Below are 16,632 nucleotides of genomic sequence, written 5' to 3'. Positions count from 1 at the left end.
TGGGATTACTCTGTTCCCCATGGGAACATTGCATCTGTCTGTAGGATTCCACCGAGAGGGAATAATGAGTAGTGATTTAACAATGAGAAGTAGCTTTTTCAAAATTGATTTAACTTCACTAACTGAAAGGAAGAAATTTGAATTACTCATTCATGTAGTTATGTGATGACTGGCTATTGACATTTTTAAGAAACAAAATAGTGGTTTTGTCTTACCAAGGGCCGAGGACAAGCTGATGAAGTAAAATGAAAAGTAAGAAATTAAGGATGGAGGAAAATAAATTTTGGCATTCTTGTAGGAAAAGAGATGGATGGGGTTGAGGGCAGACACCGAAGAATATAAAGAAGGTTCAGAAGCATTTCTAAAATATGGTTGAGGGTCAGTGAGGATTCTGGGAGTGAGTCCAATGGAAGTGTTTCACATAGTGATATCAACGGTTTTTCACTACTATAACAGCTAGAAGAACTTGACAACCCTAAAGGTTTACAAAGCTGGGAAAGAACAAGAATACTTAACGATTTACATTGAATGTTTCCTCAAAATGCCAGAAAAGAGACAAGTAATGTGAATTCCACAACTATTGTCCATTCTAGTAAGTTTAGCAACTTCAGTGTAAACATGATGGACAAAGTTTGGGAGAAGATTTGTAGCTCGGGCGCTCGTTGCTGTGGTTCGGTTCGCCGAGCTGGGAATTTTTGTTGCAAACATTTCGTCCCCTGTCTAGGTGACATCCTCAGTGCTTGGGAGCCTCCTGTGAAGCGCTTCTGTGATGTTTCCTCCGGCATTTATAGTGGCTTGTCTCTGCCGCTTCCGGTTGTTAGTTCTAGCTGTCCGCTGCAGTGGCCGGTATATTGGGTCCAGGTCGATGTGTTTGTTGATAGAATCTGTGGATGAGTGCCAAGCCTCTAGGAATTCCCTGGCTGTTCTCTGTTTGGCTTGCCCTGTAATAGTAGTGTTGTCCCAGTCGAATTCATGTTGCTACATGCATGAATGTATGACAAGCAACATGAATTCGACTGGGACAACACTACTATTACAGGGCAAGCCAAACAGAGAACAGCCAGGGAATTCCTAGAGGCTTGGCACTCATCCACAGATTCTATCAACAAACACATCGACCTGGACCCAACATACCGGCCACTGCAGCGGACAGCTGGAACTGACAACTGGAAGCGGCAGAGAAAAACCACTATAAATGTCGGAGGAAACATCACAGAAGCGCTTCACAGGACGCTCCCAACCACTGAGGATGTCACCCAGACAGGGGATGAAACGTTTGCAACACAAATTCCCAGCTCCGCGAACAGAACCACAGAAAACATGATGGATGTTCTGGATGTTGCACAGTTCTGCCATTCTAGAAATGCCACCCAGGTGTCCTTGCAGGGTTTGTACCTGCCGATTCCTTTGATTGCGATATTTTCTTTGGCAATGGATCAAGATTTTAAAAGAAACTAAATCTTGCTTTTTTAAGAAGTTCTACCTAATTGGCTTGGTGTTCCAGGTAGTCCTCACTTCTGTCCATCTGGAGTTGGCATGCTTCTGCTCATTCCATGCTGGCCTTGAAAATTGCATAAGCTGCTCCTAAGCCAAGGAATTGTGGACCCCAAATGCACGGAGATGCTGTCATTCTGGTAGAGTTTGCTTCAGGGAACAGATAGAACAAACTCCCTGAAACAGGGAAGACTTGGCACAACCAGGTCCCTGCCTATCTCTAATGTGTTCTGTCAGTCTCCTTCAGTGGTATTTTTGAAGTCACAATTCCTAAGGAAAATCCTGAGGTGTGTAAAGACAACAAGTTTCTTGAGGTGATATCAATTAAGAGGATGTCCTAGAACCATATAGAGTAAGTGGAAAATATCATTTGGTCCTTTCAGCCTTCTCCTCCATTCAGTACAATCACAGCTTATCTGTTTGTGTTTCAAATCCCACATTTCAATCTTACCCCAATAGCCCTTGATCCCCTTGCCTGACAACAATTTATCTACCTCTGCCCTACAAATTATTAAATGACCTCATTTTTACTGCCTTCTGTGTCATAAAATTCCAAACCTTATGAGAGAAAAAAGAACTCTACATCTCTGACCCCCGAGTTCTGGACTTGCTGACTGACAAGAAGAAACATCCTTTTCACATCTGCTCAGTCAAGACCGATCAGAACCTCAAGCACTTCAATCAAGTCATCCCTTAGTATTCTTAATTCCAGTGGAAACAAGTCCAATCTGTCCTTGTAGACAACCCGCTCATTCCAAGTGCCAATCGAGTAAGCCTTCTTTGAACCGTCTCCAATGCCATTATAGCTTCCTTTAAATAAGGAGACCAAAATTGCACACTGCATTTGAGGTATATGGTCTCACTAATACGCTGTATCCCTGGATACCATCCTTTTATATTCCATTCCTATTGTAATAAAATATAGCATCCTGTTAACTTTGTTGAGTACATGCTGTGCCTGAGAACTAACGTATTGTGACTTGTACACCAGAACATTCAAATCCCTGAACATGTTGGTATTCTGCAGTTCTCTGTTTTAAGTAATTGCTATTTTTTAATCTTTCTATTGCAATTGGTACATGGTCCTCTTGCATTGCAAAATAGCTAATATATTATCCATTTGCAAAAAAAATGTATAGTCAGAACAAACCAATTAACTTTTGACGCATCGGAATAGCTGGCTGTCAACGGTAACCTTACAGTATCTTGGATGACTGAATAAACTGAACACCAAATTCTATTCAGAAGAAGATAGTTGCTGATCAACCTTGTTGACTTTTATAAGTGAATTCCCAATTGTATTTCAGAAAGACCTATTTCATTCATATCCAACTCTGAAAGGCCCTCAAAATTCCACTCAGTGTTGGAAATTCAGAATAACCAGTGGTGGTTGAAAGATTGCTTAAATGGTATCAGTGGTGGGAGGCAGGATGCTTGAGAAATTGGTGTCAATCGGTTTCTGACTGAGAACAAGTTATATTGATTTTATATGTTGTGCTGGCTTGCTTCTTGATCTGCAATATAAAAACAATTTTAGATGCAGAAGCTTTCTTGAACAAGTTAGGTATATATGTGGTATTAAACTTTAGTGAGGAATTAAATGAGTTTTATAAATTGTGTAAGTGGGGGATCCAAGATGGCGGCGACCCAGCAAGACTGAGTCCACAGTGCTCTACCCAAAACTTGGGAAAAGTGGGCTATCCACCCCCACCACACTCACTAAACCATTTATAATAGTTGTTAACCTTAAATAGTTACCTATTAGTACATTTAAATAGTCTAATAGTAGCTGGAAAATGAGTAAAGGGAAGGGAACAGGCGGCTCTAAGAAAGCAGGGACCCCTCCCCCACCCTCTCCCTCTTCAGCTGCAACAAAGGTGTCTTCAGCTACTTCAGGAGATTTACCAATGAAGATGAGCTTTGAGGAGATGTTTGCCAGGTGGGAGGCGAAGATTGATGCTTTTATCGATGAGTCTCGGCAGAGCAGAGAAGCACTATCAGCCGAGCTGCAGAAGCAGGGCAGAGACATTCAGGAATTGGAGTGCCGAGTCAGAGAGGTGGAGTCGAAGGCCGCAGCCTCAGACACTGGGATAAAATCAACAGCCGACCACATCCGTTTTCTCGAGAATCGAGTCCAGAACCTAGAAAACCACATTGATGACCTCGAAAATCGATGTCGTAGAAAAAATATTCGGTTGTTGGGCCTTCCCGAGCAGGAAGAGGGAGGCCAGCTGACAGCATTCTTAGAGCATTGGCTGCCACAACTTTTAAATCTGCATAATGGATCAGGCCGGGTAAGGGTAGAATGGGCCTACCGGGTCACAGTACGTGGGCCCGGCTCAACCCAGCGCCCACGCCCGGTCCTGTTCCAGCTGCAGAGCTATAGGGAGAGGCAGATGCTCCTGGAAGCCTCAAGAAATCTGGGAAAAGATCCCCAAGCTATGACCCACAAAGGATCCAGGATCATGCTGTTCCAGGACTTCTCCCCAGCTTTGGTCCGAAAGAGGAAGGCATTCGATGAGGCGAAGAAGCGTTTAAGGGACTTAAATATCCAGTACTCCTTACGATATCCAGCGACGCTACGCCTTAGCCACGAAGGATCCATATATAACTTCGGATCACCGGAGAAGGCTAAGGAATTCTTGGACTCTCTTAAATAAGCTGTAAGAGATTGTGGACGCTGGTCTGCCTTTCCCATTATTTTGGTTTACATCCCTTCATCTTTTCTTATCTTTCCCCCTATGTGTGTATGTATATATATATATATATGTTGGGGCGTTTGGTTAATGTTGATGGGGGGAGGTGGTTACCTTATTCTATTTTACTTCTGTTTTTAGGAGCGGGGTTGTTTTTCTTTCCCCTGTTATTTTGTGGTATTATATTTAAGTATTACGTGTTGAGATTGTAATCTTATAGTTATATATGGTATTAATATTCCCAAATATATTTAGATGTGGGTGTGGGTGGGGGTGGGGTGTTCACTGTTAACTCTAGCTTTATATTATATTTGAATTCTCCTCATTTTATTGAGGAACACCTGGGTCAAGGGTGGGGCACTGGTTGGAAGAGGGTAAGATGGACTGTGGGAGAGGAAGTGACACTCCCTGGGAACAAGGGAGAAAATCTCCAATTCGGAATGTTTTATATTTTTTATACTTAGAAAGAGTTTTTTGTTATATTGTTTTGAGTGTATCAGAGAATCTTTACTTTTGTAAATCTTGTATGCTCCATGCTCGGGATGTTCTAGATAGGGTTTCCCTTCCCGAGGGGTCTCGGATCTGTCCAGATGATTATGGCTGAACAGTCGGTTAAGTGGTGCACCTGGAATGTCAGGGGGAGTAATTTGCCAGTTAAAAGGAAGAAAATATTATCAAATCTTAAGAAGGAGAGAGTTGATATAGCTCTCCTACAGGAGACACACCTGTCGGATAAAGAACACTTAAAATTACGACAGGGCGGATTTGATCAGGCCTTTTTTTCCTCTTTTAATTCAAAAAGCAGGGGAGTGGTTATCCTTGTCAGGAAGAACTTCCCTTTGAAAATTCTAAATCAGATAAAAGACGAATCTGGACGATATATTTTGATTAAAGCCCTCATAAATGGAGAGGAATATGGGATCTTAAATGTATACTGCCCCCCGGCACACCCCTTTAAATTCATAACGGAAGCTTTTTCAAAACTGATGGCCTTTGGTGCCCGTCATACAATTATAGGGGGAGACTTTAATTGTATTATGGATCCGGAAATAGACAGGATTCCCAAGAGTGCCGCTGGAGTATCTCCCAGATCTAGACAACTGGCGGACCTGAATAAAGAATTAGGATTGGTAGATGTATGGAGATGTGTCCATCCACAGGGTAGAGATTTTTCTTTCTACTCTAATCCACATAAATGTCACACAAGAATTGATATGCTTTTTGCCCCATCGATTTTTCTAAACTCTATAGCAACCTGTAAAATAGGTACTATAGCAATCTCTGACCATGCCGCTGTATACATGGAAACTAAGGTAAAGAACAATGGGACATCTGCTCGGCATTGGCATATGGACCCCTTCCTGATAAAAGATAGCAAATTTTTAAAGTACTTCTCCCAAGAACTTAAAACTTTTTTAGAAATTAATACTGGTACGGCTAGCAATCCGTCAATGATGTGGGAGACCATCAAAGCTTATGCACGAGGTTTGATCATCTCCTATTCAGCGACCCAGAGGAAAATGAAGGGAGAGCAACAGCGTCTGCTCGAAGCTCGCCTAAAAGCAGCCGAAACAGCATACGCTGATAGACCTTCTATCACAAAATTGCAGAGGATTACAGCTCTTAGGACAGCTTTAAACACCGCGCTTACTCAAACGGCTAAAAGGGAAATATTATTTGCGAAACAAAGATTATATGAATATGGCGACAAACCGGGTAGATACTTAGCATTTCTTGCAAAGAAAAAGAAAGCCCCTCAAACTATTCCGACCATCAAGGAAAGTACAGGTACCCTGACTCATGATCATAAAAAGATCAATGCGACCTTTAAAGAATTTTATTCTGAACTATATAGATCGCAGGATTGTGAAGATAGGATTAGGAGGATGCAGTCATTTTTTAAAAATTTGACCTTCCCGGGCCTGACTCCGGAACAGGTGTCGGCCCTAAATACCCCTTTAACAGTCCAAGAAATACTTGAGGCAATTAGGCAACTTCAGAGCGGAAAAGCACCGGGCCCGGATGGTTTTCCAGCTGAATTCTATAAAGAATTTACAGGAATATTGGTTGACCCACTTATGGATATGTATAATTTTGCGCATAGTCAGGTCTGTCTCCCGCCCACGCTGAAAGGAGCAAATATTTCTCTTATCCTCAAAAAAGGAAAAGACCCAGAAGATTGTGCATCTTACAGACCAATATCCTTACTAAATGTAGACTTTAAAATTCTCTCAAAAATGTTAGCACTAAGACTAGAAAGGGTACTGCCATATATTATAAAGGAGGACCAGACGGGATTTATTAAGGGCCGCAGATCATCCAATAATATCAGAAGGGTCTTGAATATGATCCAAGCCTGTCATCAGGGAAAGATACCAGGAGTAGTAATTTCATTGGATGCGGAAAAGGCATTTGATAGGGTTGAATGGTCATATTTATTTTACACATTGGAAAGGTTTGGCGTTGGACAGGTGTTTACCAAATGGGTTTCAACATTGTATAATGACCCCAAAGCAGCTGTTATTACTAATGGGTTAAGATCGGATGGCTTCAGTGTGGGTAGGGGCTGCCGTCAAGGATGTCCTCTCTCACCATTGTTGTTTACACTGATAATCGAACCATTAGCAGAAGCCATCCGGACTGATCCTAATATAATGGCCCCGAGGATTGGTACAGGTAAACACAAAATTACCCTCTATGCAGATGACATTCTCTTATTCCTCAGTAATCCTTTAATGTCAGTGCCTCGTCTAATTCAAGTTATTAATACATTTAGTGCATTCTCAGGCTATAAAATTAATTTTTCAAAATCGGAAGCCATGCCAATGGGTGGTCTGGCTATGATACCCCACTTAATGGACGGATCCCCTTTTCCCTTCCGTTGGTCCCTGGAGGGCTGCTTATATTTAGGTATTTTTATCACGCCAGTATTTGATCAGCTGTATAGGGCTAATTTTGTACAATTAATGGAAAGGATAAGGCAGGACCTCCAGCGATGGAGAGACCTTCCGATTTCCTGGCTAGGGAGAATAGCATTAATTAAAATGAATGTTCTGCCCCGTCTCTTATATCCTATGAGGATGCTCCCGCTGATGCTGCCAAGGCTAGCCCTACGTAAATTATATGGCTGGTTGGGCTCCTTTATTTGGAACCATAGACGGCCCCTTATTAAGCTGAAGAAGCTACAGCTTCCACAGGCAAGGGGAGGACTGGACTTCCCAGACTTTAGGAAATATCAGTTAAGCTCCCTACTAAGTTACATAGCTGATTGGGTTTCATCTGATCCACAATCAATTTGGCTGGATATCGAAGCCTCCCAAGTAAAATACCCACTTATTAACCTTTTATTTTCAGATAAGAGGAAAATCATTACAGACCACTGTAAAAATCCCATAATATTAAACACAATTAAGGCCTGGAATATAATGCGGCAAAATGAGGGTAACTCACATAAAACATCCCCCCATGCACCAATAGTAGGCGCATGGGGATTCCAACCGGGGATTACAGATGCCACCTTTAAACTCTGGAGATCCAGGGGCGTCTCATGCTTAGGGGACCTATTTAAAGATGGGATCCTGATGTCCTTTGAGCAGCTGCGTCTGAAATTCGGAATACCTAATGGGGATCTCTTTCGATACTTCCAAGTTCGAGATTATATACAGAGGAAGACTACATTAATAGATAGTCTTTATAAATCAGACAGAGAACGTAATGTCTTACGACCAGCGGGGGCATCCTCCGTTAGTACTATATACCATTTGCTACATGATGGAGTCTCAGGAGACATGGATGACCTGCTTAAAACATGGGAGCAGGACTTGGGGCTAGAAATCTCTGAGGATATGTGGAATGACATTTGGGAAAATGCTAGAAGAATTGCTATCTGTAACAGAACTCAGGCTATCCAACTAAAGATACTTCATAGGGCCCATATAGCTCCGGCTCGACTGGCAAAATTTAAGGCAGGAGCATCTCCAATGTGTCCCAAATGCAAAATAGAGGTGGGTACTCTTGTACATTGTCTGTGGACTTGTCAGAAAATCCGCAGATACTGGACTAAAGTGGCAAATACCCTGACAGAAATTTTAGGAACGGAAATTAGGGTGGACCCTGTATCTCTCCTTTTGGGCTTTTCGAACCTCTCATCTCTGGATATGCATGGGAAGAGACTATTTTCTATTCTCTCTTTCTGTGCAAGGAAAAATATTTTGGTGAACTGGGTGGCTGAGGGCCCCCCTGGACTTTCAAATTGGCACAGATTAATTATGGAATATATCCCCCTTGACTTCCTCACAAATATGGTGCACCGAAAGACTGAATTATTTTATAAAATATGGCAGCCCTTTTTGAATTATATAAATGCAGATATTTCGGCTATCCTAACAAGGGCTTTTATTTAGTGAAGATTTCAGACCAGGCTGCTCCGGGGCCCCTTGGGAGAGGAATCCTGCGCGAATACGGGTTTTATTATATTTGATGTTTATACATTCCGAGCATGTAAGAGACTTAGGTATACACTCTGGTTAGTTATAGGTTAGATTAGTAGAAAGTTGAGTTTTTTTTTCTTTCTTTTCTCGTTTCTTTTTTTTTCTTTTTTTGTTTTCTTTCTTTCTCTTTTCTTTGTTAAATTATGACTATTGTATATATGATTTAATTGTACATCAATGTTTGTATTTGAGAGTTTTGTTTATTTTTGTAAATTTGCAAAAATGTTAAATTTCAATAAAAATATCTACAAAAAAAAAATTGTGTAAGTGATACAAAGAATGTCAGTTAAATTTAAATGCAGAGGATGGATGTAAAAATGTAAACAAACAAGTATTAGAGACCTAGGAGTATAAGCACCCTTGCCACTGTACTGCACTGCAGTGACTTGACATGCAATCAAAACAGCAAGTGGAATGCAAATAGGATATGACTCTTCAGGAAGTCATACCTAAACTGTAACCTTTGATTCTTTCAAAACAATGCTGTTCTTATTTTGAGCTTCTAAACTGAATCAGGGAATTTTACCAAAGCTAGGGTCACATATTTATTTTGCAAGTTAAATATCTAGTTACAAATAGGAAGCTTTAAAAATATGTAGGTTGTTTGAGATATGTTTTTCCAGCTGAATAATTTCAGTAGTCCTGACTCCATTGTGGGAGGAGATTGGTTGGCGAGGTTATCAAGACTATTCATGTCTTATGCGTGGCTCTTGTTCTATCATGGTAATATTATGTGTTTACAGATTCTGATAATGGAGATATTAACTATGATTATGATCATGAACTGTCCCTTGAGCTGAAGCGGCAGAAAATACAACGGGAGCTGATGAAACTTGAACAGGAGAACATGGAAAAAAGAGAGGAAATAGTCATCAAGAAGGAGGTTTGTGAACATGGAAATGTCTAGGTCTTGCCACTGAGATTCTAACCAAAAGACATCATAACGAGTGAAAGCATGCTAACAATGTGACATGTTTTCCAATACTTAATACTAAATGCCTCTTGTTGCCACAGCTTAAATTGAATGTATTATGATAAACATTGCAAACATTTTTCTGGTTTTTGAACTTTTTATTGTTTGTGTTTATAAAAGTGTAGTGGAAAATGATCTATTTGTGAGCAGGTGTTCAAGGATTAATTGAGGAGGAGTGTGCAGTTTTCCAGTTAACCTGATACATCTCGGCAGTTTGATATTTCATCTTTTGGAACAATATCCTTATGTCAGTGCTGGCTTTTTTGTGGCTGTTGTTTCTTGGCATACTCTCCAAATGAGTTCCCAAACCCAATATCCCTGAAAGCATTTTCACCTGTCTTAAAATTTGACTAAATGTTATGTAATAACCTAAGTTAAAGGGAGAGAGGTGTGTGCTTATTTCCAAACTGTTGGAGTTACTCACTTGTCTCCGCAGGATCACGCCTCAATTTTCAATAAGTAATAGCAAATCATGACACGCCTCATTCAAGTTTCAAACGATTGTTAATTTATTAAACAATTAATGAGCAAATGTGTGGCAATCTAAAATGGGCATGAACATGATAGAAATCCTCTCAAATGTCTCCTCAAAAAGGAAAGTGGTTAAAGACTGTGGTTTGTTTGCTAAGCTGTTGTTTTGTAATTTCTGTTTCTCTTAAAAATTCACTCAGTTACTAAACTTCCCAATCACAAAATTTGTTTATACCTGAAAGTGTGTGTTTGACTGCTTTCTGAAGCCTGTTAGCAGGTAAAGAGTAGTGGCAAAATAAACTGGCAGCAGAGGTAATTAGAGATTACAGTTGTAAATGACTATATATATGATTACGTCACAGGTATTAGACCATTGCAGATTCATTTCTGTTACAAATGTTAACATCTGAGACTAGATTTTAAAATCAAATGTATATGATATGTTGCAGATTTCTCCCGAACCAGTGAGAAGTAAGCACTCTCCATCTCCGAGAAAGACAAGCAAATCTCCTAAGCGTAGAACAAGTCCCAAGTTATCTTCATCTGGTAAGAAGGAGAAAAAAGGATCAAGGTTTTCATCACCTGTAGGAGACCAACAAAGGTTGGTGTGACAGTTTTAAACTGTATTTTTAATATCAGTACACCCTTACCGCTGCAAGCAGTGGGTTTTATAGTTTGAGTAACTGTCCTTCTAACTGGGTCACCATAGGTTCCTAGTATACAATATCCTTTAGGAGTACAGTGAAAAGCTTTTATGATGTCTGCCTTTTTATGGCGACATCTTAGGTACCAAAACCCATCAGATACAGCCTTCAATATATTTAATGGCCCAATATCTGAGGGAAGCTCAAAACGTGCCACAGGGCTCGTTCCCCACATGCTGCACCGGGACTTGCAGCCTACACCCTGCTTCGGGGCTCACTGCTCACAGTGTTCAGGGGCTGGTTCCCCATGCCCTACCCCGTGGATCACTGCTCACAGTGTTCAGGGGCTGGTTCCCTATGCCCAACTCCCAGGCTCGCTGCTCATGGTGTTCTGGGGCTGGTTCCCCACACCCTGCTCCGGGGATCACTGCTCACAGTGTTCAGGGGCTGGTTCCCCATGCCCTACCCCGGGGCTCACTGCTCACAGTGTTCAGGGGCTGGTTCCCAACACCCTGCTCCGGGACTCACTGCTCACAGTATTCAGGGGCTGGTTCTCCACACCCTGCTTCGGGGCTCACTGCTCACAGTGTTCAGGGGCTGGTTCCCCATGCCCTATCCCGAGGATCACTGCTCACAGTGTTCAGGGGCTGATTCCACTCGCCCTATTCCGGGGATCACTGCTCCCGGTGTTCAGGGGCTGGTTCCCCATGCCCTATCCTGGGGCTCACGGTGTTCTGGGACCTATAGCCCACATGCTGTACCAGGGCTCACTGCTCACGGTGTTCTGGGATCTGTAGCCCACATGCTGTACCAGGGCTTGCTGCCCACGGTGTTCTGTCACCTGTAGCGCATATGCTGTTGCAGGAATTTGTTGCCGGTGCCTGCTGCAGTGCCAGTATTTGCTCCTGGGGAGAGAAGAAGAAAAAAAAAGGGAAACAAAGGAAACGAACAAGTCGAGCAGAGGAGCACCGACAGGAGCATCCTACACTGCCATCATCTTGACCACATTTTTATCTTCCGTCAGATATTGGGCCATTGAATATGTTCAAGGCTGTATTAGACAGGTTTTTGATCAACAGGGGAGTTGAACGTATGGGGGACAGACAAGAAAACGGAGTTGAGGCCATAATCTGGGGATCATCCATGATCTAAACAAGTGAAAGAGCAGGCTGAAGTGGTTGAATGGCCTACTTCTAAATTTTGGAAATGGGCCAGCTTAGAACCTCTCCCTTTCTCAATTGTGTCTCTGCAAAGGCGGCTGCTTTCTCTAAGTAAGGCTGCAATTTAACAAAAATCAAGTTTCTTTTTAGAAACAGAGTGATGGAGAAACTCAGCAGATCTGGCAGCTTTAGTGAAGAGAAAAAGGCATTGAAATTTTGAGCCCAATCTGATTGTCCTTCAGAACAGAAGGGAACTAGAAATATGATGTGTTTTACGCTTTTGAAAAAGGTTGGGGAAGGAACCAATGGAACAATATGGAAAAGATTAGCATGCACAGGAGATTAGAGATCAAAAGTGTTATAAAATAAAAGAAATAATAGAATAGAATAGAATATTGTCACATATACTCTGAGGTGTATAGTGAATGATTTGTATGTCACCAGTTACAGTGCTGACTTAGATACCTAGGCACAGCTTCTTCAGTTAGAAGATTTTAGACAATACAGAAATAAAATGTCCAGCATTATAGAAATAAAAATTCAGTACAGCAGACCACGCTCGCACCGAGGTTTCAGTCCACACCGGGCCAGCAACCTGCTGCAGGAGGCCAGAAGATCGCCCCATCATGCTGGGAGGCCACTGTGGGAGTCCACTGCAGGAGGCTGCTAGGTTGTCATGTCACACCAGGAGGTCTTTAAGGGAGGAGATGACTGCACCAGGTCAGGACATCGTGTCTTGCCACTGCGTCAGGGTGGGAATCGTCACTTGCAGCATTCATCGCCAGATACTGTGAGTGGTCGCATGCCGGAGGTTGGGAATTAAAGGGGGAAAAAGGAGAAGAAGAAATAAAAATCTCTAAGAGGAAGAAAAAGAAGAAAATGGAGCAGAGTGTGCAAGCTCTGGCTGGGGCATTCTACCCCACTACCATCTTGCAATAGTGAAGTGATTGTTGCAGAGTAAGGACCCATAAATCCACCAGAAGGCGTTAAAAATAATATCAGTCAATTCTTGCTGAAAGTGAGCTGAAGGAAAGAAAAAGTACATCAAAATGGAAGATGGTGTTTATGATCTGAAGTTGTTGAACACAGTTCAGCCCAGAAGTGTGTAATCAGAAAATGAGGTGCCATTCCTCCATCTTCAGTTTGGCTTCACTGGCACATTGTAGCAAATGTTCAGGGAAATGGGAAGTGTCAAAACACGTTGAGTGCCCCACTGTGGGATGTGGCATTGGCAAGTCTCGGGGGGATGTGGAACTTTGTGAAGGCCATCGTCACCATTGCTGCTGAAATCCCTCCCTCCTCTCTTTGTAATTCCCACTTTGTAAAATCCCTCCGATAATGACTTAGTTGAAGTCTGGGTCTGTCCTGTAATCTGGGCTACTAGTTGGTTTTGTTCCAACTTCAATCACAGCCTGCACAGTGGAGTTGCCATTCAAAGGAACTGCGGGCCTCAGATTGGCCAGCAGTTCTCACTAAGTGGGATTTTCACCCTGCTTGGGCCTTTGATCCTTGGAAAGAGTCTGCTGTCAGCTATTGAGTGATCAAGTTTTGCTGAACACTGATGGGCCTTCCCAGAGGAAGCAAAGCAGGTCCTTCGCCAATTGACCAGCAGCAGGTTAGAGACACAGCACTTCTGTAAAATCTACTGCTCTTTATCTTTGTACTTGGCAATCTTGTGAATAATTTGATATGCTTCTATTATTTAACTAAGTAGAGGCCTTTGTTACAGCAATACACTATCTTCCTTTCAGAAGATCTTCAAAGGTGCAACAGGGTAAAAAGAAGGGACCTCGTACTCCAAGCCCACCACCTCCTATTCACGAAGAGATTCCTGTAACTAAAAAGCATAAAGAGAAACTAAGGGCGAAGGAGAGAATTGAAGAAAAAGCCCGTGAAAGTAGAGAAAAAGGAAGGGATGTAGAAAAGCACAAAGAGAAAAAAGAAAAACACAGGCGAGTGATACTGTCTCTTGAAAAAGCTTAATCTGATTTTGTCTTATTTCCCTTCCTTACCAAGTTCCTAATCATCTGTCATATCCTCTGTATATGATCATACAACATGGACAACATTAGCAGTGGTAGACATTTTCTAATCAGCCTGTTCAGAGATGATGATATGCACCTCGAGAGCAGATAGGACTTGAACTCAGGTCTCCTAGCCCATAGGTAGGGACACTAACCTTGCACCACAGAAGCCCTACATTGGAGATTGTATCTTTCTTGAAATTATTACTGTCAGATATTTGGTAGCTTCATGTAGGTACATTATTTCGTCTTTTTGCATGGATACTGTAGACCTTGATGCACCAACAAAAAATAGGGTTTAAAAGGTCAGAGAGGACACCTTTGGCTTGTAAACATAAAGGTTCTTTTCCCAATTTAATTATTTTATAATTTAATGTAACCATGTATGCTGAAATTCAATATGTATTTCAGATATTTTCAGTCAACTTATGCAGAGATATAATTATACATCTCTGAAGCAGTTGGGACTTCAACCCCAATCTCCTGCCTTAGAAGTAGGGTCACTACCACAGCAACTGCAACAGCTCCCTTACAGTACATTTTTTAGAGGAGTCAAATATATCCAACCTAGGCTTCTCATTATGTTTGGTCCTTAATTTGCATTAGATGTACCCCATGCAGCCATATTTAATCGGCAGCAGCATATCTCTTGGTGAGCTTTTTAAATGATCAATGAAGGCTTAAATGAAGCATATTCATCCGCTTTATGCTTTTCAGTCTATAGCACAGATTGATGTAAAAATAGATCTAAAATTCCAAGCATCCATGCATTGATTTAGTATCCCATTTTAAAGTCAGTCGCATTTTCCAATGAATGTGTCTAAAGCTGTCTTTTTAAGTAATTGCCTCCAATTGTCAAATTAATATTTGGAAAAGCAGACTGCCCAAATAAGTTTGTGGTTCTGTGGAAGTGCTAATTAATCTTTGAACAGTTAATTCCTGCTTCGAGCCTAAAGTAACTTAAAAATAATCAGAACATTGTTCTGCATTATGAATCTTAAACCATGTTGCACAGTATTTAATCTTTATTTAGCTATTTGATTCAGGTATGGAAATTTATCACTTTACGATTGATCTTTGTTGCAGTAAATCAGATAAACAAAATAGCTGTCTGAGCTTACTAATGATTGGATAGAATTTAAGTGGCATAAGCAACAAATTCAGTGTGGTTTGATTGACAAGCCTATGCCACTGAAACATTCGTCAAATTTCATTATCAATTTCAAAGGACTAGCATATCATCTGAAATGTCACAATTGTACATGTCAAGTTCCTTCTCTTAAATCAATGTTACCCAACCAGACAGTATATGACTTCTCTCTTTCCAACACTTGTTCTTCCCAATAATTTTATCCATTAATCGGATGAATATTATAGAAAAAAAAGTGTGCGTGGGATCCATATGTGATGTTATGGGAGATTATTCTTCCAACAAAAGTCATGAGTTTATTCTTTATTTTCTTCAAATATCCACTCAAGATTTCGCTCTGCCCAATATTTGATAAACTTACAAATTCTGAATATTTTAGATATTGTATGGCTTCTGCCACACTTGGCAGAGAAAGTGAAGAAATGATACAATACACCATTGCAGGTTAGATCTCTGTCTTGTTCAACTTTCAGGGATCATTCTGATAGCCTGCATAGACAGAAGAGGTCTCTAAGTCCCGAGGAACAGTCTGGCAGCACCTCTTCTCGTTCCAGAGAATATTCCCCACCAGCAGCAAGGAGAAAATCAGTCTCTCCAGCTCCACCTAAGTCAACTTCATCTTCCTCTTCTCGGAAGCATTCTTTCTCCCCACGTCACAGGTATAGAATCCTCAAAATTGTGACAAGAAGAAAGTGAGGGTGACGGTGACAGAGGAGTAGGATATTCTTGAAATATTTTAAAAGGGTGTGGTGCATACATATGTTTTCTACATAGTAAGTAGCATATGTTTTCTACATAGTAAGATTACTATGATATGTGAAAACATGTTGTGTAAACATTCATTCGTTATGTTTGCAGTTATATAGTGTGATTGAGCAGTTTAGAATTTAAAACTGGATTGGATTTCTAGTTAATTGGTAGGAGATGTTTTACTTATTTTTGTGTCGTCAAATTAAAACCAATGTGATTCTCGTTGTACAAGGCAAGTTTTTGCTGGAAGGACGAATATTTTCTCAAGATGTAGCAATGATGATTGAGTTTTTGATGTGTCATCTACTTTTGTTTTCTAAGACTTAGGCATTATTTTACTCGAGTAAGTTGGAAGAAAAATAATTTTAACTTGGAAGTAAATGTACTTTACATTTTTTGAAGCCACAACAATTAACTCCATCTTAAGCTGTTTCACCAATCACCTTCCCTCTATCAGAGGGGAAGTCAGAATTCGGAATGTTTGCTGCATGACTGCATGATGTTTAGGTCCTCCTTAGATACTGAAACAGTCCAAGCCCAAATGTAGCAAGACCCAGCCTGATCCGAGTTTGGACGATAAGTGACAAGTAATGTTCTGGCCACCATCCCTTGACAATCATTGATATTACCATTGCTGAAGCCCTTGTTGTTAAGATCCTGGGAGCTACCATTGATCAGAATGGTACTGGACTAGCCATATAAACACAGTGGCTACAAAAGCAGGCCAAAGACTAGGAATTGTGTGGTAAGTAACTTACCTTCTGACTCCCCAAAGCCTGT

At 41.2% G+C, this 16,632-nt stretch overlaps 1 protein-coding gene across 1 annotated transcript in view; it reads left to right on the top strand.

Annotated features, from left to right (window-relative positions):
- zc3h13 (zinc finger CCCH-type containing 13) overlaps window positions 1–16,632 on the top strand; it is a 97,718-nt gene that overhangs the window by 23,635 nt on the left and 57,451 nt on the right. The window contains exons 6-8 of the mRNA XM_060833358.1: window positions 9,424–9,563; window positions 10,574–10,725; window positions 13,680–13,880. Coding sequence (XP_060689341.1) covers window positions 9,424–9,563; window positions 10,574–10,725; window positions 13,680–13,880 — 493 coding nt within the window. The remainder of the gene's footprint in view (window positions 1–9,423; window positions 9,564–10,573; window positions 10,726–13,679; window positions 13,881–16,632) is intronic.

The sequence above is a fragment of the Hemiscyllium ocellatum genome, chromosome 12, assembly GCF_020745735.1.
Source record: "Hemiscyllium ocellatum isolate sHemOce1 chromosome 12, sHemOce1.pat.X.cur, whole genome shotgun sequence".
In the NCBI taxonomy this organism is placed as follows: Eukaryota; Metazoa; Chordata; class Chondrichthyes; order Orectolobiformes; family Hemiscylliidae; genus Hemiscyllium; species Hemiscyllium ocellatum.
This window is presented reverse-complemented; position numbering and strand designations above follow the sequence as displayed.